The 23734-nt window shown below is 33.9% G+C and overlaps 1 protein-coding gene across 1 annotated transcript in view; it reads right to left on the reverse strand.

Annotated features, from left to right (window-relative positions):
• The window catches only part of Fchsd2 (FCH and double SH3 domains 2), a 239774-nt gene that overhangs the window by 121748 nt on the left and 94292 nt on the right, over positions 1-23734 (reverse strand). Inside the window, exons 4-6 of the mRNA XM_027942853.2 lie at positions 16496-16572; positions 9182-9326; positions 3610-3743 (exon numbers count right to left, since the gene is read on the reverse strand). Of these exons, the coding sequence (XP_027798654.1) occupies positions 3610-3743; positions 9182-9326; positions 16496-16572 (356 nt within the window). The remainder of the gene's footprint in view (positions 1-3609; positions 3744-9181; positions 9327-16495; positions 16573-23734) is intronic.

Genomic DNA, 23734 nt, shown 5'->3' on the forward strand with positions numbered 1-23734 from the left:
TTATATATTATATATATTTAATATTATAGGAAAATAAAAATACTGGGATTAACATATTTAAAATACCCTTAAAAATACAATTTGACCAAGAAAAAATCAAAATATATTAGTATATTCTAATAAAAAAGAGTCATCAAACTATATGTTATTCCTAGTATCATATAATTCCACACACTTCAGTTCTTTTACAAAAGGTCAGAGAAACCCCAGGGCAACCAACCTAGGGAGACCAAGGTTCTCAGAGCTATGTGTGTCAGGTGGTACAACACCAGAATGCAATCTATAGGGGCTCTAGAAAGTCCTTGCTTTTGTTACTCCCCTCATTAAAAATGATTTGTGTTTGGGTTCTTGCCTGCCTGTGTGCCCCCTCCCTCCTAAAGGTAATCTGAACTTACTAAGAAGGCCCTTAAGACTCTCTGTCCTGTAAACTTTTGTTCTATTTAATCTTCTCCCACTCTGGTGTTCTTACCTATCTCCCTTGATGCCTAAGTTTTGGAGGGGAACCATAACCTGTCAGTCAGCAGTAGTATGCTGCTTTTCCTTAAAGGCTAGAGATAAGTATATAGAAAAAGTCAACAGACAGATGCTAAGGAACAAGCAACACTCCTACAGCCATGATTTTTTTGAAGCTGAAATGTTTGTCTTAACTGCAGTGTCATGGTGATTGCCATGGAAGAGTTCAATGCATGCACTGGCAGCTATGCCTCTTAGTATGAAGCAGAGTTGCAGACCATTTGGGACTAGAAGGTGAAGCAGACAGTCTGTGCACAGACACTGTGAAGAGGACAGCAAAAGTTGCCTCTTGTATTTCTAACAAGAGAGAAAACATTCAGGGATGAACACACAGTTTCCTAACTCCTCCCCACTGCTTTAAAAAAAAAAAAATTGGGTCTAAGATATTTCTGTTATTTCCTGCCTAATTGTATTCTTATTTTATGGGAATTTTTTATTTTATTAATAATATTTCTATTCATTTTGATGTAGGAAAGCTAAGATTACCTATATTAAGATTTGAAAGTACCTGTCAGGGTAAGAAAGACTGTGCTTGAAGCACCGTCATTTCTCCTTTTTTAATAGTCATTATCCAAATAGGCTGACTTGCACATGGATTGTCCAACATAAATTATAGATTTAAATTTATGGCGTCTGCTTCATTTGCTAATCTGCATACACTTCTTGTATGGTATTTAGGTAGGTATTAACAATAGAATAAAATGTCCTTGAAGATGACAATCTAAAAAAAAATAAGGATTTTTAAAAATCACACACTATACAAATAAAAAACTATACTGTGTACTAGTCTTTACCATCTATCCTTCAAATGTTAATGTTCCTTGGGTCTCCAAATTCAAATTCATATCTCACTGTATATATGACTGCATCCCTATAACTGATGGACATCCTATAACCTTCAGAATTCAATTATCAGTGCCAAATTCTCACATAAGAACAGATATTTGATCACCTCCCAAATATATCCATGTCAGTGTCTCCCAGGCTCTTCAGAATTTACATATCTAAAATGGAACTTACCATCTCCTTCAGACTAACCCTCTTTCTCCTGTAGTCTCTCCTAATGGGCCTATCATAGCATCCATCAAAACTATATTTACTTCAGTGCTTAGTCCCCTTCCTGATTTTCCCACCTCTGCTTAGAAAAAAACATACTCATTCTTCTTCCAAGAATCTGCCCAAGCATCACTTCTTCTATAAAGGTTCCTTTATCAACAGGCAATAGTAATCTCTCCATTTTCTATGCTTTCATAACAGTGTTTTCATATTACTACTCTAAGCAATTAGTGACTAGGTGAGTGTCTTTAGGTAGATAATTTCTTTGAGTTTACTATGAATAGACAAATGATAAAGTTACTTTTTAAAATTATACGCTCTAAATTCCTTGAAGGCACAAAAGCGCACCTAACTTATCTGTGACCCATAGTGCCCAATATAATGACTAAATAAATATTAACAGAATTAAGACATAGAGCCATTTTTTTACTCTGTAGTTGAATTAATTTTCCAGAGAAGTTATACACTGAAGTAAAATGTCTCACTTTGAATTTGGCCACATGAGAAGGCAGTTCCTTGTGATCAGTTCCGTGAAATAGACCTAGTCAAATACACACTTCTCAGGAACAGTCCACCCATGGCTAAATTAGGCATTTGTAGATGCTCTACAAATCTGTCAATTGTCTGTTCTAGAATCCCAGAGTTTAAAAGACAAGTTCCTAAAAGCCAGAATGGTACAATAATCCCAACTGAGATCTGCTAACCTCCAGATCTTATTGGAAAGATGGATTTAGTGACTCCATGAATGCATGGGAAATATTTGAATGCTCAAAAAATAAAATAAAAACAATAAACTTAAATTAGAAAAATATTAAATGTTACACTGTAATATCAAGTGTTCAGTGAGTATTCATTCATCAACCCATCATACTAAATAAACTTCCCAGGAACCCCTGAATTTTCCCAAGATGCTGATGAAGTTGCTTAAATTTCTTGCAGATAAAAGCCATTTTAGGAAGCTAGGTGTGTTAGCACACACCTATAAATAATAGCTACTCAGGAAGCTGAGTCGGGAGGATAAATAGTTCGATCCCAGCCTGGGCAACACAGAGAGATCCTGTCTCAACAATGACAACAAAAGAACATGTTAGAGGTAACCCCCTCCTTGCTGGACTATTTGTACAATTGTCCAAACCTTTCTGATTTCATGCCTAGGAGTTTGGACTCCTAGATTTTGCAACAATCAGCACTGTTAACAGAAGTCTTAGCTCTCCTGATCACAAGCCTCCTAAGTTCAGTTCTATAACACAGTTCCTCCCCCCCCACAAATATTTATCACACTTCCTCAAAGTGTCATTGCAAAAATCTCTATCGCTTGATTGGTATCTCCTATTACCAATTGCCAGTCCTTCCTTTCCTTAATAGGCTCAGGCTAGGGTTGTGGCTCTAAGGTAGACCAATTGCCTAGTGTGCATGAGGCACTGGGTTCAATCCTCAGCACCACATAAAAATAAAATTAAAAAAAAAAAAGTCTCAAAATAAAGGACTATAATTCACATATATTGAAAGTAATATTGACAAAATTGTTAAAGCATACTTTAAAAAGTAGAAATATGAGAATTACATGTACAATAAAAAACAGTGCTTGGGATAGGGTTTTAAAAGGAGGTCAGTGTTCTTGTTCACCTGATGTGCTATTGTTCCTTCAATGACATCTTGAGATATCATAGGGATTTCAACTATAACTGAATTTTAGAGTCTAGCATGATAAAATGAGGCTCTTAAACCCTACTTTCAGATATCATCATGACTTTTACTAGACTCTCCATAAGTTTTCAAGTCTGTAAGTACAATGTTCATTTATCTTGTCTAAATATTCAATTTAAAGGTCAGAGATTCCTACTTTGCCACTTTAACAGATAAAAACCAGTCAATATAAAATGAAAATGGGACCTAAAGTACATAACATATGTAGAACAAATGAAACCAACACAACCTAAGAACAAATCTATATGCTATATAAACAGAGAACAAAGTATTAATTAGCAAAAATAACATTTAACTGCATAATAATTTTCTCAGAAATATTAAAATACATACTTTGCCTCAATGTCAGCTTTCTCTCGCACTGCATGAGCCATCTGCTCAGTCTCAAAGTACTTCTTTTTGCCTTTAGCTAAATCTTTCACTGTCTCTTGTAATTCAGTTTGGATCTTTGTCAACTGGTCCACACACTGTAAAATACAAAAGTGCAATTATTACAATTTTTAGTTTTCAGGCTGACAGAAATGAGTTTGTCCGAAGGACCATGCATTATTCCTTCAGGATGGAAACCCAAGAGAAAAATCAGCACTTTTAATGACTTTCAAATTGCAAATTAGAATTCCATGCACAGCTGGTACTTCCATCTCAAGTACTGTGTCAAATAGTGTCACAGTTTGCCTAACAATCATGACTGACATTAAGGTAAGGCATAAAAAGAGCAACCATAAAAAGACTTGCTGTTGCAGATATCATGGCAATAAAGAAAAAAAAGAATAAACCAATTCTGTTATTTCTTCATAATCAATAGTCTCCTTTTTCTAAGTTCTAAGAAGATAAAATGATTAAGAGCTTAAGTAGTCTACTAAGGTAAAGGAGTTATATGTATTTTTCTGTAAAACTGTTTAAATATTAAATTTCAACAGTTTTTTGTTATTTTTACTTATTTATTTTTTGAAATTCTGGGTTCAAATCTAAATCTCTTTAAATCTGATAATACTGTAATGGATATGGTGGCAGTTTACAAATTCTAAATTATTAAACAAATACGAGTCACAATTCTTTCTTTTATTTTTGTGGCACTGGGGGCCAAGCAGAGATTTGTAGATGCTAATGATGTGCTGTACCACTGAGCTAAAACCCAAACCCCCAAATCACAGTTATTTTAAGGAGGGTAGATAAACTCTAGTATAAATGAGAAAAATATGGACAAAGGCACTACTAAGTAAATAGAAGAATGGCAAAAAGCCTTATGTTACTGTGGATCTTGTTCTGATTTAAAAGCAAATATTCACATATAAAAAATGATCCAGAAGGGGTTGGGGTTGTAAGTCAGTGGTAGAGTACTCACCTAGCACATGCAAGGCCCTGGTTTCGATCCTCAGTACCACATAAAAATAAATAAAATAAAAGCAATTGTGTCCAACTACACCTAAAAATAAATATTTTTAAAAAATGATCCAGAAAAGGTTATGGTATTATTCTCAATGTAATTTTCATTATAATCTTAAGTCCTTCATAATTATTATATGTCTTCATAATAATTATATGTCTGTTTATCCCCAAGTATACAAAAGAAAACTGCCAAAATAAAGAACATTATAAAAAGAACATAAACTTTAATGTTATAGAGGGAGAATATTAAGTTGAAACTGGTTCTCATGGTGACAAAATTTGAATTAGCCTATCTTCCTATAGTCTGGAAAGTGTGAAAATTGGACAAAGCATACCCTGGTCTTACAGAATTGAGACCTAGAAGAGGACCACACCTACATAACTCTCCACTCAACCTAACTTTCCCTCCTTTTAGGACATCTGTTGAATCATGGCACAGAAATAGGATATAAACAGAAAATAGTATTTTTACTCTATTCTGTGGAGATAGTCTGTAGTTCAGGGGATGATGAAAACATCAGGAATTTGTAAGGCAAAGATCTAGAAAGAAGGATATTACAGAGGAGCAAGTTCAAAACACTACATGTGATTTCCCCTTGAGTCATCTGTTGATTTCTAATAGGTATACGGAGAATGAAACGCCAAGAAACCCAGCAGATAAAAGTAGCTAATGACTGGTCAGAGATCAGAAGATCAGAGTTGCTGTATGATGCTGAGAAGAAAAGCTAGAGTTCAAGTTTTGTCAGAGTAGAAAGGTCTTGGAGTACGCATCCCGTACTTTCAGTTAAGACCAAAGAAGTAAAATAGATCATCCCTAAAAGGACCCCCAAAACCAGACCTTAACAGGACAAAGGTCTAGCATTCTATCGGCCTGCTAAATATCACCATATTTGGAAATAACATCTTCAAGAACCTTCACATGTTTGATCCACAATGTTCAGCATGGTGAGGCACACTAAAGCCATAGACCAAATAATGAAAACCAAGAAGATCAGCATACAATAAAAAAAAAAACACATAGTGATTCATTTAGTGGAATTATGAAACAGATTAGGAGCACATGGAAAACAGGGAGAATTACAACTGAAAAATGGAATCTAACCTCCAAAAAGTCACATTAAAATTCTGTAACTGAAAAAATACATTAAGATTCCAAAAGATAAGTTTTTAAAATATTAGGAATAGAAGAACCGAGAATTAATAAATAGCCAAATAGACCAATAGAAGTATATATAGAAAAAAGGGTAGAAATACAAAGTAGAAAAAGTATAAAAGAAATATGGACAGAGTCAAAAGGTCTAACAAAAGAAAAGTCATAATAGAAAGATAAAAAGAACAACACTGCTGAAAGATTTTTTTTTTTTTTTTTTTTTTTTGTACCGAGGATTGAACTCTAAGCCACATCCCCAGCCCTTTTTGTATTTTTTTTAAAGACAGTGTCTCGCTGAGTTGTTTAGCACCTCGCTAAGTTGCTGAGACTGGCTTTGAACTTGCAATCCTCCTGCCTCAGCCTCCCAAGCCTCTGAGATTGTAGGTGTGTGCCACTGCACTGGGCTAGAGGATTTTTGTATTGTTCATGAGATAGTAAAATATTAATTCAAGGTAGATTATGAAAGTTAATTTGGGACTAAGTTTGGGGAACAGTAAAATTACTAAATCAAGGTAATCTAATAAATTAGCATATTGAAATCTCTAAGGTAATTATTAAAAGAATTATAGTATTATAAAATTAGGAAGCCAACAGTGGAGGAAAAATTTCTGATAAAAATATAAGAACACTCAACATCATTAACCATTATCAAAATTATAATCAATGAAATAGTACCTCACAACTGTGATGGTGATTAAAAAAAAAAAGTGGGGGGCTGGATTTGTGGCTCAGCAGTAGAGCGCTCCCCTAGCACATGTGAGGCCCTGGGTTCAATCCTAAGCACCACATTAAAAAAATAAAATGTAAATAAAATAAAGGTATTGTGTCCAACTACAACTAAAAAAAAAAAAAAGACAAGTATCGGCAGGGTTGTGGAGAAACTGGAAGCTTCGTCATACATTGTTGGTAGGAATGCAAAATGATGTAGCCAATATGAAGAGTAATTCTACTAGTTTTACTACAACTTTTGGAAAAATTGAAAATCTGGGATTGCTATCCAGAAGATTTCTAAATGTGGCATTCTGGGGACCAACAAGTGGAAGGAGTTGCTAAAAGATGAAACCATTGGAGAATGCAGAGCTAATGGAAAGAGTGAGTTCTACTACCATCATCTGAGCCTGCCTTGGATTTGCCAATGCCTGAATAAGTCCTGCAGTATTCAGATATAAAATAATACAATCTCATTTTGGCTTAAACCAGTTTGAAATAGGTTTTGTTATGTGCAATCCCAGGTTCATGATAGTTATGCCCATTGTATAACATTCAACAACTGCCTTGTAAACACAAATGCCATTATTATCATCTATATCATGATACAAGTTAATTCATAGATAAGAGAATTAGTTGTCAAATCTCAATTATTTATTTATTTATTTATTTTTTGCCCAGGAATGTTGTATAATTCAGGTCTGAATCTATCCACCAGTGGAAAAGCAAAGAAGTAGCTAAATTTTTTTCAAGATATTCAGATTTTGGGGGCTGGGTTTCTGGCTCAGCGGCAGAGCGCTCTCCTAACACGTGCAAGGCCCTGCGTTGGATGCTCAGCACCACATAAAAATTGGGACCCATTGAAGAAGCTGTGGCAAAAGCTGATAAACTGGCTGAAGAGCATTCATCCTGAGAGATCCTCTTGCCAAATTTAAGCACTCATCCAGTGTATTTTCCCTCTCCTTGCCTTTAATCCTAAAAACCACAGTTTTCTGTGTAGGCCACACAAGAGCCTGATTGAAGATTATGTTCTGTTTGAAGAATATTTAAGGTTTCCAATAAAATGTATACCCCTCAGGGAAAAAAAAAAAAAGATTCAGATTTTGAAAAAGTAGAACTTTTCAGTAATTCAGTTAGATTTGATAAATACAATGGCAACTTGAACCACAATATTTCTGCCTGGTTAGCAAGTTAAATTGTATTATTTCTCTGTTCTTCCCTTCTACTCCTTTTTCTGCATAATCAGATACATACACATACATGAATGTACATTTTCTTCCAACTTAAGATCATTGATGAGTGGTCACATAGTTTAATCACATAGTCTACATTGAACAACATAATTTTGGGCAAAGATAAGCATAAACATTTTTATACAAATGTGTTAAAAGTGCTCTACATGGGAGGAATAGATGAATTCTAGATGGGGAAGAGGGGTGGGAGGGAAAAGGAGGGGGCAGGGGATTAGAAGGATGGTGGAATGTGATAGACATCATTATCCAAAGTACACGTATGAAGACACGAATTGGGTGTCAAATACTTTATATTCAGAGATATGAAAAATTGTGGTATATATGTGTAGTAAGAATTGTAACGCATTCCACTGTCATTTATTTATTTTTTAAAATCAATTAAAAAAAAGAACTATGAAAAAAGTGCTCTTTTTTAAGAGGTTAAAATTTTATATATATACACACATATGCATTTAACACACTTATTTTATGCAACTGAAATCATCTTTGGCAAACAAGAAGATTAGTATTTTTACAAATGACAATCAGAATTGGAACAATGGATGGATTCTGAAATATTATTTCCTTAAATGATTGCTTTACTATTCTGAAGTATTAATACTTCTATTAAAAAACTTCAATAACTGGGACTAGGGTTGTGGCTCAGAGGCACAGCACTTGCCTACCATGTATGAGGCATTGGGTTCGATCCTTAGCACCACATACAAATAAAAATAAAGATATTTTGTCCACCTATAACTTAAAAAAAAAAGCTATTGATTTAAGACCATCTTAAAAAAAACTTTAATTACTTATTAAGTATCATGATAATTTCCATTTTATTACTCTCTTTCCAAAAAGGACACAATTCAAACATATACTTTCAACAGCATACTATAACAATCACATTAGACAATGATATTTTCCTTTGAATTTTAAATTTCTGGATAATCAAATAAATAGGTCCTTTTGAAAAAAAACTATACTTATGTATATCCTACACAATTCAACCTTAGAGTACACTAGACTTTTAAAAATAAGATTAATTATACAAAATGGCACAAGTTGAAACTGAGGCTAATTAATATAATCTGTTCTCAAGATATAGTGGACTTTAATAACAATTATTTTAATATACATCCAACTGTACCAATACTGTGAAACTATACAGGTGTATTTACTTGAGTTATATTTCTAAGGAGTATTTACTGAATTTTCCCAATTTCCATGAATTCAAATTACACTCAGCTTTATCAGTTAATAAAACTTGGTTGAGAAATTCTAGCAAAATGCCACCCAAAAACATTTGTGACCATATTTTTAAAACATTCAAATTTTTAAAAGCAATTTAGCATAATTTTACAGACTGCAAATGTAGCAGTGAGGTATTAAAATATATAAAAGACACAAAAAAGTGGGAACATACCCTTTTTAGTTGCTGTTCTTTTAAGCTTCTCACAGTCCTGGCAGGCTCAGAAATGAAGTTTTTATAATTTTCACATATATTGATCCGAGACTGGGCTACCTGCATTGTTCCCTCGAGAAAGGATTTCCAAACAGGATACATGCTCCTAAATTCAAAGAGGGATAGAGAAGTATTAGGCGGGAAAATGCAAGAAAATCTAATCTTTTGCTCACTGTCAAACACTGACAGAATAAATATCTTCTTCAGAACCATAAATGTTTATTTATATTGGCTTCAAGGCAATATTTCAGCATACAGAAAAGCATGGCATATACTCTACCCCACTATTATTCAGCAATGGGAAGTAAAGGAATAAAAAGATTTACAATTTGAGACAAAGCTAACACTATAAAAATAGTGAATAATTTAGACTTTTCAGGACTTTCACTGTCACAGGGTCATCATTATGAATATCAGATTTTATTACTTCATCATGGTCTTCTATTTTATAGACTCAGATTTAGAGAGTAACTCTTGGTCATACAACATGGCAGTATAGAAATAAAGATGAAGATTGGTTACCTCTAAATTACATTCTCTTTCAATTATACTGTCTTATATAAACCCATTTGGCTAGAATAACTAACTGCTTATATGCTTGAGAAAGTCCATTTTGTCAAATAAAAGGAATCTCTGATGTTGTTGCTCTACATCAGCCTCCGATGTAATGTGCTCAGCATCACACTATGCTTTGAAGTCATTCCAAGCAAGTCCCACCACCTTGCTTGATAAATGTGCTCAGCAATCTCTTGGTAAAGTCAAAAAATTAATTCATCTTTTGCTTTTTCTAGTCAATTTCCTTTTCAAACCTTCTCTCCTAATTTGTTAAATGCCTAGCCGATCTTCTTATTTTCCTCCATTAGCCATAATGTATCTTATAACTCACCATAACAATGGATGATACTTTGTATTTTAAAATGTGACACCTACGTGTAGTGAAATTTTAGTAATTTTAATATTCATCTCCTGAGATTTCCCTCCTAGTGTTCAAATGGATTTTCTACTATAACAATGTGTGGGACCATATACTACAAAAAATGCTAGCTATGGGTCAATAGAAGACAGTGTGAAAAAAGGAAAAAGAAAAGTTGCCTGGTGCCTATACTAGTTAGAACTTAAAAAAAAAACAAAACTTGATAAACTATAGTTTTTAACCAAGGAGTCTTAGGGATCTGTCCATGTAATACACCAAATCAATAGAGAACAAAATATTTGTTTATTTTGGCAGATATATCACCATCCCTTTGGAAAAACTCAATATGTTGCATTAGCAAAAACAAAACATCAGTATAAAAGCACTAATTGACTTAACAACAGCAAAACTGGTGTCCTCCTTGGCCTTTCACAGCAAATGACTTATGAGGTGAACTCCTAAACAGTCCAAATAATTGATTTTTCCCAGAGAGTGAAGTGAAAGAAAAGTTCAATACTATGAAAAGTTCAGCAACTATTAATCTATACTTAAAAATACATTTTTAGGGCTGGGACTATAGCTCAGTGGTAGAGTGCTTGCCTAGCATGAGTGAGGCACTGGGTTCAAGCCTCAGGACCACACAAAAATAAATTAACAAAGGGTATGTGTCCTTCTACAACTAATGTGTGTGTGTGTGTGTGTGTGTGTAATGCATTTTAAAATCAAAATAAAAATGAAAAGCTAACATTATGAATTCTAACAGAGGAAGGGAGGTCTTGGCAAAGGGAGGGAATTCTTCCCTCAGTGTAGCACCTTCTCCCCTTCACCCTTTCACCTGGGTAACTGCTGTTCACTCTTCAAATCTTAGTTTAATTATACTTTCCTCTGAGAAGTCTTTCATAATCACCACCAGGCCAACCCCCAGAGTCAAAGCAAAGTGCTCATAGGTAGAAGCACTTTTCCTATAATTATAGGAATTTGTTATGTAAATGTTCAGTTAATGTCCTTCCCTCTCACTAAAGTGAAAACTCCATGAAGGCCAAGGGTATGTTTTGCTGACTATGGTATTTCTAGGGCCCAGTAAATATGGAATGATTACAATAATGGGTTGAATGAATAAAGGAATGAAGAGATGAATGTCTGAATCATGAAGATTATACAATAACAAGAGAAATCTTTTCATCATAAAGGGAGTTTAAAAAAAGACCTCTAGAGATTAGCAGATTAAAAGCAAATAAACATATCTGTAACAATGCAGTACCATGAAAAGCATGGAATTCAGTTACCAGGCAGAAGACCTGAAATCAAGTTTTAGTTTAACCAATACAATCATATGTAGCTCATCTCACTATACTTTCATTTCCTTAAAATGCAAATGAGGAAAAAAAAATGCTTGAGTTCCAGGACATTTTTCTCTCTTAGTCTACTTTTAACTCACTGGTTATTGTTGGTATGTTCTGGGGGTTCTTCTTCATCTCCTGGCCTTATAATGCTGGAGTGCTCCAGAGTCAGTCTCCAGCTTCTCGTCTTCTCACAGACTCTTGGATGAGCTCATCTAGCTCATGGCTTTACATACTATCACCATGCTGACCTGTCCTGAACTTTTAATTCCTGCCCACACATCTTCCCTAACCTTCAATTGCCTATTTAACATACCCACATTTATTATATCTTAAAACTAACATGTCCAAAACCAAATTATTAATGTCCCTAGACTCTATTGTAGCAATATACTTCATCTCATTGACAGCTACTCAGACTTAGTTGCTCAAACTCAATCCCCAGAATTGTCAATGATTCTTCACTTTTCTCTCGCATCGCACATCTGCTTCCACCAAGAAATTTTGTTTGCTTAGATTCACAAAACATAATAGAAATTAATTACAGTTTATCTCTTCCACTGTGAGCATCCTCAAGTCACCATCATTTTGTGCATGGATTACTGCAGTAGTTTCTGCCTCTGCCCCCTCCCCTAACCACCAGTGTTCTACACAGTGCAGTGACTGCAGAGCCACAGCTCCCTGGCACTCTATCCACCTCACTAAACGTACGTCCTTATCACCAACTGACATATGTATTTAATTATTCACTTGTTTACTGTCTTCCCTCACTAGAACATGGGCTCCAGCTGGCAGAAGGGTTGTTTAAGTCACCTTTATATTCTCAGCACCTAAAATGGGTATGGTGTTGCAGTCACTGGAGGAGGAGAGGAGGGAATGAAGGGTCCTAGATTAAAATCCACATTTGTCTGACTCCCAAACCTCACTATTCTGCTGACATAAGACTCTTTAATCTTAGTAACAAGGCTAATATAAAAGAGGACCTTTTCATTCCAATGAAGCTATACTGAGATCTATGTGTCTGAAATCTTTTGCATATGTCCTACACTATTTTTGGTGCATACCTTCTGCATAATTACTCATCTTTTTTGTAACTGACTTTACCTTTTAAACTAAAATGTGTACGTTACACTTTTATATCACTTTTTACAAATGAAAACCAATACTTGCCATAATTAAGTTATAACTAGTAAAATACAAATACATTCACCCACTTATACCTGTAAACTATTGCCAAAGGTAGGAGGACTGAGAATCAAGGAGAAGAAATGCCCAGAGATAAGGAGAGACAGATTTTTCATGGATTTGAAAATCACAAAAAGAAATTTAAATTTCACCCTATTGGCAAGAAGAAACAAGATTTTCAACCAGGGGAGTGGGAGGAGGCCAATTTTACAAACACATAAAGACAATTATGATAAAAGGCAAAGAGAGTTTATTACCTTGTAGCAAACAAACAAACAATAACAACAACAAAAATGTGAAAAGGAAAGATCCCAGACAGAGCAACAGCTACTTAGCATTCCAGATAGGAGAAGATGAGATCTAGAAAGAAGGTCAAGTTGCAGGCAGTTGATTTTTTATTCTCTAAGCTGAAAGTCAATAAAAGTATATGATCATTGTCAGTTTATAGACAATAGTTAAAGCCAGGAATATAGATAAGATTACTGAGAAGAGTCACTAGAGAGCTAAGGGAACTTTTAGAAACATTTACAGAGAAAAGTCTGAAAATATTTTCTCAAACATTTAAGGAAAAAGCAAGGGGGAGAGAAACTAGTGTTATAGAAGTCTAGTTTCCAGGAAAATGGGGTTTCATGGCATTAAATAATACATGTATCAACAGATTGGCAAACAATATAAAAGACTGATCACATGCACTGTTGGTAAGTAAATAAATTGGGTGATTTTTAAATAGTATTAGAAGAAATGTAAAATATATTGATAGAGTTTATGCAGGACAATTTCCACAATCAAGATTTTGAACATATAAACCCTTCACCTAAAGTGTCCTCTCTAAGAATTTACCCTAAGAATATACTTTCACAGTGTATGAAGATATGTGCAAAAGGAAATTATTCACTGCAGCATTATTTGTAATAGTCATAAACTAAATAACTACCAAATAGGGAAATGGATACGAAACTATAACTCATCCATATCGTGACACCAAAATGTACTGCTATGAAAGGGTGTCTGAAACACTGTTTACAGAAACATATGCACACAATAATTCCAGTTCTGTCAAAAAGGGCAAAACTGTGTATGTTCATGAATAAATCACACAGAAAAAAATTAAGGGAAAGAAAATACCATAGGCTTTTTATAGCAATAACTCCATGGAGTAGGAATGAGAATAGAGAGGCTTGGGAAAGGAGATGCCACACAACTGTTTTGTACTATTTACCTCCTTAACGAAAGGCATGAATAACTTGGATAAGAATTTTTAAACTGCCAACACAAATATAAACTTAAAAATTCAACAATTTAAAATGACTAAAACCATGTAAACTATGAAGAACACCACACTTCCCATGCTCACACTCAGTATGGATCTTTCTATTGTCTTTTTTTCGGAACCCAGATGCCTAAATTAAAAAACCTGGGAGTCATTGTACAATCCCTTCCTACCCTCCTCTTACTTCTTTCAGTCAGCCAGTCAGCAAATATTTATCAAGTGCCGTTTATATGCCAAGAGCTATTTTAGATACAAAGACAACTGTTTATAGTTTGTCCCAGAACAAACTTAAAAAAACAAAACTGCCAAATCAACTGCAAGTCCTCTAGCTTTAGTCTCCTAAAGTATCTCTGAAATCCCCCCCACATTCTAATGTTTACTATTATTTCCATAGTTTAAATAAGAGATGAGAAAGGATTAAATTCCTTTGAGTCTATGCTCCCTGAATTCTTTACACACCCCTCTAATCCACCTTCATACTGTGATTAATGGAAGTTGTTCAAATCATTCCTGTTGTAGAAATTTTTCAATGTCATCATTATCTTTTGAATAAAAAGAGACACTCCATAATATAATACACAAAGTCCTTTATGATGCCACCTTAGATGTTCTCCATATCCACCACTCTGTCTATCCCCCAAGCTGTATACTTCACATACTGAACTGCTCACTGCTACCTAATATTCATATTTTCCCATATTCTATGCCTTAAAGATGTTACTTCTACTTAGAATTTCATTTACCGAACTGGTAAACTCTTGCCAGAGCTCAAGACTAAACTATCCAAGCTTAAGTTTTCCTTGATGGTCTCAATACACCTCTACTACTGCGACCTGACAGGACAACCATTTATAGTGGCTAACTCCTGTAAGCTCTTAAAGGACAAACATCATATCTTTTAGTGTCTCTCATCCTGAAATCTCCTTTAGTAGCTGACATTAGTAGGTATTACATATGTACATCTTGAATTAAAGAAAAAAAAGAATGAATGCATGAGTGTATAAAGAGTCCGTTTTAATAGACCTTGAATAAGGTCTATAACCCAAGACCCAGTGTCCTAGTGTATAAAACAAGGATAATTAAATCTGCCTCAAGGTTATTTTAATAATCATGGGACACAAGTGAAAGGTCCTAGCAGTGTCTGATGTATACTGAATATTAAATAAATGTTTGCTTAAGCTTGCCTTAAGTGCAGCTTTTCTCTCTCTCTCTCTCTCTCTTTTTTTTTTTTTTGTGTGTGTATGTGTTTGTGTGGTTTGGAGATCAAATCAAGGGCCTCACACATACTAGGAAAAGTGCTCTACCACTGAGTTACCACCTTAACTCCCTATTTCTTTGGTAACTTGAATACTGAATTTCAAACTAAGTTGGAATATAGCTTATCCGTAAGTTGGACTCCTTTATTCCCTAACAAGCAATCCTTTTCTGGGTCAGGATGAATTCTTCATATCAGTAATTCTAAGCATGCTCAGTCTCACATCAAGATTTTGTTCCAATTGTCATTTTTTGCCTAGAATTTTATTTTCTGTTTTAATACTCTAAGTTGGAATTATACCATTCTATTATTTAAAGCTATCATGCTACCTTCTAAGTTAGTCACTGAGAGGAACTATTAGGGTTTCTTGTATATGCTTGAGCTTTCTAGCCCCATTATCACATACTTCAGAAATTCTGATAGCTGCCAGTCTTTACTGACAATTCAAAAGCTTGATTTCATATTCAGACTCTAAACCATACACTTCAATACTGAGTTCTTCATTACCATAGGTTCTCTATTATTGTTTCTTAATTCCAACCATATAGCCAGTTCTAAGATCTTTGACTTCTGGGTCCTCCAATATTAAGAACAGCCTTGAGCACAAAAGGCAACACATACTACCAAATTAACCCCCCAAAAGACATCGAATTCTAAACAAAATTACACATTCAATATTGATAGGTTACTAAGGACAATTTATATCCCATCACAACATATCTTCTTTAAAATTATTAATTAATATTATTATTAATTATGTAGGATATTACCAAGCCAGGTTCTGGATACCCTGTTTATATACACATACACACATTTCTAAAATAAGTATTGTTATATAAAGGAAGCTCTTTCCCTTAAAACATATTAGAAATTTTTCCCCCTAGTACCACAAAAATCTCATCTTTCCAAATTCAGAATTTACTTCAGAATTAAACAATCCATGATCATGACAGTATAGTACAATCTGCCTCATTATTGTTGCAATAATATGTTTTATCATAGGTCAGCAAGAAAACAAATTTGTGTTCCACTGCCATCTAGGTTCTTTATATCTCACATGTGGATATTAAAGAAATTATATGCAACCTCAGTATAAGACATAGGAAAATGACCTAATTTATACAGAGTATCTACATATGTTAAAAATGTAAAAAATGAAAATAAAAAATTTATCATTCTGAAATTGTGTCTAAAAACATAGCAAAAAAAACAATTCTTTCAAAAATTAGACTGTTATGTTAGCTGTATGTAATAAGGCTCTGAGTAAAACCATTTTTAAAGAAAACAAGCAAAAACCACTTAGTTAAGTTACCTGTAATCATTCCGATCATCAGCTTTTATTCCAGGCCAATCTCTCTTCAGGTACTGACTAGCCAACTTCTGGATACCCTGTTAAAAAAAATATATTTTTTTTTCTAAAATAAGTATTGCGTCATAAAGGAAGCTCTTTCCATTAAAACATATTAGTTAGAAAATCCCATTGTTCCAAGTGAAAATTTAATTCAGAAGTAAAGAGCCAATGACAGAACATCACAAACTTCTCTCGTTATTGTCCAGTCCTCTCGTCTCCATTTTTAGGAAAAAGATGAGCCTGAGGATGAAGACACTGAAACTTAAGTGATATGCATTTCACTTCACCAGACCATTCGACTAACCATAGAACAAACTATCTCTGGTATGAAACAGGGAACACGGTTGTCCAACTCCAGAGCTTGGATCACACAGTTTGACATCTCAGTTTCCCACCGATCCTTAGCTGAGGTGTGGGTACATTTCTAAGTCCTAGCAACAAATTCTCACATTCAAGAGAAGGAAGACTGCATTTAATTTGGAGCAAACAGACAAACAATGGCTTAAGGATTAATGAGCAAACTTTGGTGGTGTATCATACTAGTAATTCTCCAGACAGACTCGAGATTTTTTTTCTTTAAAAAACAAAAAACAAAACAAAAAAATAATAACACAAATCATTTCAAATCAAATAAATTAGTTCTACCAAAAAATAAACCCACTTACTATTATCTATGCAATATAAATCTGGACAAAACAATATCTATCTATAATATGGAGGAGCTATGGGACTCTTGAATATTTTTTTGTTGGGAAATGAAGTTAAAAATACTCATTCCAATTATGTAACATATTACTTTTACATAATAATAGCCATGGTCCTCTAACATTATAGCAGGGCCAACATAATTGGATTTTTAAAGAAATCATTAATTTTGGGATATTGATTTCTACCTTATAGGTGTAAAAAAAAATAAGAAGAAGAATACTATGCTGAAATGAAGAATAATCACAGAAATTCATAGACCATCTACTTTAAGCAAACGTTGTTCGAATAAAAAATCAATGTTTCACTCTATACAAGGTAACTTTCTAATAAGATCTGCTGGCAAATCAATTTGGCTTAATTAAATTCATTATTGAGAGCTTTTGTTGAAATAGCATCATTTTATTCCAAAGTGTAGCAGGAACTGATGCACCTTAGAATCTCAAGTTCTTCCTGAACTTGGCAATAGTTTGGTTCCACTATTTCCAGGAATTGTATTCTACAATATATAATACTTTCACTTAACCTATCTCATACTTTGGGAAACCCAATTATTAAGGTTTCCCTGAATATATGCAGTATTTTGTCACTTCTGTACCTTATTCCTACAATTCCCATGGCATGAAATATCTTCTCACCACTCCCATTCCTACTTGCTGAACTCTGTCTCACTGCTTTTTAAACTGATACATATATTTCCTAACACAAAAGACTCAAAAGTACATACAGTAAAATGTGAAAAGTTTCATTGCATAGGTATTTAATTTCATTTCAATCCAGCGTAACAATTTATCATTCTTCCTGCATTTATTAGCTATAATTCTACAAAGAATATCCATCCCTGAACTATTTTATTGCTTTGAGGTACAGTTCTTAAGAGAAAAGATGGGATAAATATTTGATTGTTCAATTTTGTTCCACAGATGAGTAATGAATTTTAAAAGTAACATTTTAAACTCATGTAAACTCATGTATTTTAAAGAATGATGTGTTCCAATTAATTGTAGTCATTTTTCTTTAGATGCTCAAATTGTCCTCAAATTGTGCCTTTCAAGTTGGCTTCTATATTGTACCCCAAGAATTTGTTTGCTTCTTTGTTTTCTCTAACAGATCCTTTCACAGACCTGCTTCTCTCTGTAATACCTGACTCCTTTCAGTAAGAAACCATATTTAGAGCACACAATCCAGGCACACTTTCATACTTCAAGTTTTTGGGTCTTTCTCTAAAATGACTTTTCTAAACACTCTACATAAAGTAGTTCACCCTCTATCCAGTTATTTTCTCTCATACAACACTACTCATTCATAATTCTTATAGATGGTTAGTATCTGATTAAATTATAGTTGTCTGGTTGACTACAAGCTCCATCAGGTAAAGATTTTCTCTCTTATTTATTTAAATCACTATAGCCGTAGGTTATAGTACAGAGACTAGCATTTAATTACTAATAACATTCACTGATTGTATAAATTAATGCCTCCTACATTACTGTTTCTAATGTATGACAGTAATCTCCTTTTGCATTTTTGATATTCTGAGTTAGAAATACTTAATTAAAACTTTTCCGGTTCCTGCTGAATACAGTGGTGCCTGTCTGTAATTCCAGGGACTCGGGAGACTAAGGCCAGAGGATTGCAAGTTCAAGACCAGCTGTAGCAACTTAATGAGACCCTGTCTCAAAATAAAAAATAAAAATGACTGAGGATATAGCTCAGTGGTTGGAGAAGAATAAGAAGTATACAAAATAAAATGTTAGGCTTGGTTACTACCACATATGTGGTACAATGTGGTAAAGTACCCAAATAAGGAAAAGATCAGGTGGCATTTTCTTTACAAATTATATATAAGTTACATTTTCTGTTTGATTGCTGCTAACAAATTGTTTAGCAGATTAGGTCTTGAACAACGATCAAATGGCTCTTTAAGTATTTGCAGAACACTTCACACAGAACATAGATGTGAAATGGACCTCTTCTCACTCATGAGCAGGACCAGAACCCTGTGCAGAGTGACAGTACTCTCCATACAGAACAAATGAACTAAATTACCAAGTCCTTTCACACATACATTTCTTTTACCTTGTTATAAATACAGAAAAATAGGACATTTGCTAAGATTCTTAAAGTCATAAACATGACGCCTAGTTAAGTTTAAGCTAGAATTGCAAGTTATCAAAAAGTCTTTACAAAAAACATAGTTTTAAAGTGGATTTTATCTAATTTTCAAAAAAGCATGAAATTATGTTAAAATTTTTTTGTGCATTATAAATTACAACATCAGTTTCTAGAACTCTAAACCACAAAGTTGAACTGTATCAAACTGAATGGGCCCTTCAAAGATGAGATGAGGGATTCATGAATCAGACAAAACTGCGATCTCTAGATGAAAGACTTTATTCAAGTTAGTTCACAGAGGCAGGAATCACAATTTCTGTGTGCTCTGCGCAGCTGTTCAAGACCTAATCTGCATGGAAGCTAAGAAATACACTGGGGCCACTACAGGAAAGTCCCTAAACAATATTTCATGCCTCTAGTAGCATTCTACACTTAAATTAACTAGTTTCTCTCTTACATCATGCTTAAAGTTACATCTGATGAATGAAAGGTTTATTTATATAGAAAATTATCTACCCTAATTAATTTGCTAAGGAAAATAAACTACGGCTTACAATAAAAAATAAAATTCACTCTCCCAGCCTATAGCATTACTCTCTGAAATTTGTTCACTAGACATACGTTTATTTATATCGACAGGAGTATCACTGATGCATAATGTTGATTTCTACTATAGTTCATTCTGGAGCAGTGACTTCCACAAAGATGTAGTTCTATCAATATGCCCTTTAGAACATTCAGTGACATCCCATTCCAACTTTTTAAAAAGCCATCAGTGTCTGATGTGAGACTTGCTTTGTTTTACCTCTCAATAACTCTTGCTGTATTGCTTTAACAAATGAAGAAATACAAAGAAAGCCACTGTTGAGTAGACACTGGGAAATGGACTGATGGTTTAACCTTTGGCCCATTCACCACAGCAAGCTAATCAGGAGGATCCTCCATGGCTCTGGCACAGGTTATTTTGTATACTGTTCTTGACCCAGCATATACTGAAACTTAATGTTTTAAATAAAATTTAAAATAAAGGTTTACCATCATATGACTCTTTAAAATATTAGGAAACCATATTCTTTAATACTATGTTTAGGAATATTAGGAACCATAGTCTTGACATACTACACTTTTTTTTTTTTTAAGAGAGAGAGAGAGAATTTTTTTTAATATTTATTTTTTAGTTTTCAGTGGACACAACATCTTATTTTATTTTATTTTTTTATGTGTGCTGAGGATCGAACCCAGCGCCCCGTGCATGCCAGGCAAGCGTGTTACTGCTTGAGCCACATCCCCAGCCCCATACTACACTTTTTTGTCATAAATTTCCCAACATCAGGCAAAGTATCATTTAAAAATTAGGTCCACTACATAAGCTAAATACTTTCAAACTGATGGAATGATCAAATAACTGTCTTTGCTATATTCTTAAATCACATTTACAGTAAAAGATTAAGAACTTTATTCCTTAAGTTATGAAATATCTTTCATGGTTTTGTATAATACATAATTGGGAAAAAAAAGTTAAGCAGTATATCTTTTAAATAACATAATTACCTTTAATTACTTTTCTATTAATTTCATGATGAAATGAAATATTAATCTAATGCTGTTATGTGCTTAAACACTAAATATATATTTTAGTTTTTTTTTGCTTTCATGAAAAATAAAGATTAATTTTATTTAATTATGTAAAAAAATAAGAGCTATAGATATCTTAAATAACTTGTCTTGATTTAAAGATCAAACACAGAATAAGAAATGTATGAAATTTAACTCTAATTTATAATAAAAACCCAAAAAACTTCAAGTGGAAGGAAACCTCCTTAATCTAAATTTAAAAATCCACCAAAACCCTCCTGCTAACATACTTTCGGAATAAGGTATGGATGTCCTCTCTTACTAATCCTTTTTGACATTTTCCCGGAAGTCCTATTTAGCTAGTATGATAAGGCAAGAAAAAGAAATAAAAGACTTACAGATTTAAATGGAAGAAATAAAGCTATAAAGCTATCATTTTTCACATAGCATGATTTTTTATCTTAAAAAAACTCCTGGAACTAATAACTGAGTTATTTGCAAGATTGCAAGATACAAAGTCATTATACCAAAATTAACTGCTCTCCTACATAATTGCAGTGAGAAATTTGGATTTTTTAAAAAATATGATCATTATATTTCAGGTATAATTTGATAAATATGTACATGATCTGTTTGTGGAAAACTCCAAAATACAGTTAAGAAATCAAAAATGAACAGAGAGATATGATGTTAACGGGCTGGAAGACTTCATATTACTGTCAGTTGTTTCCAATTTTTTATTTATATGGTATTACAGTTGAGGATACATGACTGAATTTGTCAAAATCCCACAAAACTGCACTACCCAAAGTAGTGCCCAGATCTTGGTGTCAAATTCCATTCTCTACTAAAGGAAGCAAAGTTCCTTACAGAAAGTCTGATTCAAGGGCTAGGGCAGGTAAGAAAGTGTACCCTCCCCGCAAATGGGGACCCTGTCAAAGGGATCCAGGAATCAATCTACAAGACCTCCCAAAGGCCAAGAATGGAACAATTTAAACCACAAAATAAAGTAGTATAGGATTATAACCAACCTAAAGTATGAAATGAGGGCTGGGGTTATGGCTCAGTGGTAGAGCACTTGCCTTGTATGCACAAGGACCTAGGTTCGATCCTCAGCACCACATAAAAACAAATAAATAAAAATAAAGATATTGTGTTCATCTACAACTAAAAAAATATTTTTAAAAAATAAAGTATGAAATGAATACTCACAAGTTCATTCTCATATTAAAAAATGATTGAGTAAATAAAAGGGGAAAAGAGACAAATCTCCCATATAGAATTCCAAATAACTTGAATAGCCATTTGCCACTCAAAGAAGTAGAGCTTAAATCCCCACCCCCTGAAGATGGCTTCACTGAGTACCTTAATAAGGAGGAAAGAAAGTAACTTAGAAACTTGTCAAATACTACTTTGACCAAGTGATAAAGTTAACATCATCGGTAATAAATCATACTGACAGCATGTACCCTTTCTAAAAAAAAAATGTTTTAAATTTGTTCTAATTAATTATACATGACAGTAGAATGCACTTTGACACTTTGTACACAAATGGAGCATAACTTCTCATTCTTCTGGTTGTACATGATTCAGAGTCACTCCACTAGTGAAATCATACATGTATATAGGGTAATAATGTCTGTCTCATTCTACCATCCTTCGCATCACCACAGCTCCTTGCCTCCCACTCACTCCCCTCTGCACAATCCAAAGTTCCTTCATTCTTTCCTCCCCACTTTCCAACTATGGATCAGTATCCGCTTATCAGAGAAAGCATTTGGCTTTTGGTTTTTTAGCAGTGGCTTATTTTGCTTAGCCTGATATTCTCTAGTTCCATCCATTTACCTGCAAATGCCATAATTTCATTGTTCTTTAAGGCTGAGTAATATTCATTGCGTGTGTGTATCACATTTTCTTTATCTATTCATCTGTTGAAAGAATATAGGTTGGTTCCATAGTTTAGCTGTTGTGAATTGAGCTTTTATAAACATCAATGTAGCTGCATCACTGTAGTATGCTGATTTTAAGTCTTTTGGGTATAAACCAAGGTATGGGATAGCTGGGTCAAATGGTGGTTCCATTCCAAGTTTTCTGAGTAATCTCCATACCAGCATATACCCTTCCTGTAATATGTTGAAAATGGCACTTCACCTCTGAGGTGTTCTTCCCTAAAACCTATAATTATAATGTAATCATGAGAAAAACCTAAGAAAGATGCAAGTTGAGGAACACTGTACAAAAAAAAACCTGACTGATACCCCTCAAAATTATCACAATCATCAAAAACAAGATGATCACAGACAGCCAGGTGTGGTGGTGCAGGCTGTAATCCCAGTGGCTCAGGAGACAGAGGCAGGAGGATCACAAGTTCAAAGCCAGCGTCAGCAACTTAGCAAGACCCTATCTCAAAATAAAAAATACAAAGGGCTGGGGACGTCACTCAGTGGTTAAGTGCTCTTGGGTTCAATCTCTAGTACCAAAAAAAAAAAAAAAAAAAAGATGATCACAGACTAGTAGAACCTAAGGAGACCAAGAACTAAATATAATGTGGTATACTAGATAATCAGGGAAGGAGAAAGGGAAGACAGAGGGGAAAACTAGTGAAATCCAAGTAAGAAAAGTACACGTTCATTAATAGAAATGTATCAATGTTAATACCTTGGTTGTGAGAAATGTACTAAAATGATGTTAATATAGTAATAGTAATAAGGGAAATCAGGAGAGGGACATATGGGAACCCTGTATTATCTTTGCAATTTGTCTGTAAATTAAAAACTATTCTTAAAAAATGGAAATAAAACAGCT

This window comes from Marmota flaviventris, chromosome 9 (assembly GCF_047511675.1).
Source record: "Marmota flaviventris isolate mMarFla1 chromosome 9, mMarFla1.hap1, whole genome shotgun sequence".
Lineage (NCBI taxonomy): Eukaryota > Metazoa > Chordata > Mammalia > Rodentia > Sciuridae > Marmota > Marmota flaviventris.